General features: G+C 39.8%; 1 protein-coding gene across 1 annotated transcript; it reads left to right on the forward strand.

Moving 5' to 3' along the window:
* On the forward strand, nucleotides 217–719 carry LOC104789629 (DNA-binding protein HEXBP-like). The gene is made up of 2 exons (XM_010515299.1): nucleotides 217–553; nucleotides 616–719. The coding sequence occupies exons 1-2, from the start codon at nucleotides 217–219 to the stop codon at nucleotides 717–719; spliced, it is 441 nt and encodes a 146-aa protein (XP_010513601.1).

The following is a 3287-nucleotide window of genomic DNA, read 5'->3' on the forward strand; positions in this document are numbered from 1 at the left end:
TAACGGACTCAGGCTAGATATTAGAGGAAGGTTGCACGCAGTGTCGAGGAAGTAGAAGAGAGAGCGGTAAGTGTTGAGGAAGCCATCGAAAAAGAAAAAGAGATTGCAACTCAGGAGAAAAAGAAGGAACTCGTCCAGCAGCCTAAGATTGTGAACACCCGGAAGGTGAATCAAGTAGCAGGACGAAATTGGGGCGCAGGCCACGGTAAGGTTAAGATGAACGTTAGCCAAGGAGGTAGTAAGGTGAGCAACATGGATCCGAGGGGATGCTATGTGTGTGGGCAAGTTGGGCATTTCGCTCGAGCTTGTCCGACTGTCGAGGAAACAAAGAGTAACAACTTGTCAACCGTCACGTGTTTCTACTGTGGCGAGTTAGGACACTATGCGAACTCATGTCCGTTGAAGCCGGCCAAACCGAACGCCCAAACTGTGAACCGTGCCCAGACAGCAAACCAAGTGAAGGAACCCCCAGCGAAGAAGCAAGCAACCCCAGCAAATGTTTTAGGAGTAGAGCCACCCAAACCTCCGCAGGCCGCGAAGGGCCATATAACAGGTTTGATTAGGTTCTAACTCTCTTGTGATTGTTAGTGATTGTTTGTGTACTTGTGTGGTTAGTTTTAGCATTGCATTTTGTTATATTTGCTTTGCGTTTAGGAACATTACTTGTTGGTGGTAACCCCACACATGTCTCGATTCGGGAGCGTCCAATAGATTTGTGACTCCCGAAGTGGTTGACAAGTTTGGAGACTTGTGTGAGGAGGAAGAGGTGAACATCAACGTCTACACTGCTGGTAATCATCCACCGCTGAAGACATGAAGATGGGTCAAGGAAGTGTCGATAGTCTTGCAAGATACGAACCTCCCGGTAAATCCTTTGGTGATGCCATTGGATAGGTTCGATGCTATTTTGGGAATGGATTGGTTATCGGAACACCAAGCCCATATAGACTGCAGCAGGAGCATAGTTATATTTGAAAATGGAGGAAGGACCCCTCTAGTTTTCAATGGGATCAGCCCAAGTAAAACGGCATACTTCGCATCGGCAGTAAGGATTGGAAGATCGATTAAGGAAGATGAAGTCTATTTAGTCACTCTGCCCGCCATGGGAGGAGAGGACAAGGAAGGCATGGAAGTTGAGGACATTGCCGTGGTCAAGGACTTTGAGGACGTGTTTAGGCCATTGGAAGGATTTCCTCCACCAAGGAGCCATCCTTTTACCATAAATTTGGAGCCTGGAGCTACCCCAATTGCTAAGGCACCATATCGCATGGCACCAGCCGAGTTGGCTGAACTCAAGACTCAGTTAGAGGACTTGTTGGAAAAGGGTTTTATACGACCAAGTTCGTCGCCATGGGGAGCCCCAGTGCTGTTCGTCAAGAAGAAGGACGGAAGCATGCGATTATGTATTGATTACCGAGGAATCAATAACATAACCATCAAGGACAAGTATCCATTGCCAAGAATCGATGAGCTGTTAGACCAGCTGAGAGGAGCGAGTTGGTTTTCGAAGATTGATTTAGCCTCCGGCTATCATCAAATCTCGATTGCGGAACAAGATGTGATGAAGACAGCATTTCACACGAGATATGGCTAGTATGAGTTTGTGGTAATGCCGTTTCACTACAGGAAATGTGGGTATTAATAGCGGCTGTTAAACGCTATGAGTTCACAATTATAGCGTTTCCTAAAACGCTCTAAGATCGCCCGTTATAGTAGGTCGGACACTTTTAATAGCGGATTGTTGGTGTGCTATAACTAACTATACAACGATAGCATTGTCTGCTGTGCAATTGTTAATATTTATAATAACGTTATACAAATATTATTAAAAATCATTAATTTGATTTTACCTATAGCAAAAATAGCAAATGTTTCGTGTTATTAATTTGTTTTTAAATTATTCAAAAAATTTTTATTAAAAAGAATTACAAATTATTTGTTATTTAAAATAAAAATTTTATTTTGAATATTTGTTAAAAACAATTAAAATTAATACAAAATATATAAATATTTAAGTGTTTAGAAAACTATAACAAATTTCATTGTTTACAAAAAAACACAAACACCTATCAATCTACCACTAACATGCCTTCACAATCATCCCTAACATAAACACTATCATCATCACAAGCTTCATCATCCAAATCATCGACTTCTTGGACAGGAAAAGGTGACTTCTTGGACTGCTATAGCCCACAATCTCTTTTAGACTTGTCTCTCTTTGTCCTTCACAACTCACGACAGCTCTTCATCGTTCTTTGCTCTTTTGCTCTGTTCTTCTTAAGCTTTCAGCTTTCCTCTTTTCTGCATATAAACAATCTCCAAGAGTCAATACACATACATACATAAACACACAAAGGTTAATACTTTATTGTAATTCCAAGCAAATATCATAGAACTTAATCAGTAAAGAGAAAGACTAACCGAAATTGTCTTCTAGCATAAAACAGAACAATGATTAAAGATTCAAAAGTATCCAAGTGAATCGTGACAAGAATCAGCTGCTCAATAACTAGGCATGAAAATAAATTTATATCACTGAAATAACAATGATTCCAGAAGAAGCCTATTATTTAACTCTTGCAGAATACACTGGTCAAATTGAGTTACATGGTGATAAGAGAAATTTTTTGATATTACCTCCATAAAGTCTTTGTTTTCAGGGTCATTAAACCCCCTCAATGGACCATCATCAACGGTGAAACCATTCAAACAGAAAGTAATAGTGTGCATAACCATCTGAGGCCGGTCTTGCTGTTGTTGCTGAGGTGTAGAGGAAACGGTTTCACCAGACAACAATCGTGCAGCACCACTGAAGCTCCTAGAAGCTGATCTTGATGATTCAACAGGTATGTCTTTAGCTGACTACCTCGCTTGGTCAAATAGTTCATCAACATCTTTTGGTTTCTTAGGATCTTGTACCATCATCCCACTATAACATAAACACACAATCCAAAAAATTCATTAATAGCTACACAAATTTATACCGTCTCAAGATAAAACAAGAATTTCAAGAACGATCTCAGATATACACAAGACATGGTCATCCCTACATTATCAAAAATGCAACACAAAACCCTAATAGAGTACATATATAAACTTATAAACACTACCTGCAACAAGAGAATGAAAAGCATATGCGTACTAGACAGAAGAAGCAAGCACGAATCAGAGCTCTATATAAAAACAAAGTAATATGATAAATAATATCACAACTAACATAACATAATATCACAACTCAACATCAATCAGAGCATCAACAAACACAGCAACGTGCAAAAGGGATG

Source organism: Camelina sativa, chromosome 5, assembly GCF_000633955.1.
Source record: "Camelina sativa cultivar DH55 chromosome 5, Cs, whole genome shotgun sequence".
NCBI lineage: Eukaryota > Viridiplantae > Streptophyta > Magnoliopsida > Brassicales > Brassicaceae > Camelina > Camelina sativa.

Coding starts and splice junctions, on each gene's coding strand:
- LOC104789629 (XM_010515299.1), top strand. CDS start 217: ATGAACGTTAGCCAAGGAGGTAGTAAGGTGAGCAACATGGATCCGAGG. Junction 554..615: donor CGCGAAGGGCCATATAACAG/GTTTGATTAGGT, acceptor TTGTGTGGTTAG/TTTTAGCATTGCATTTTGTT.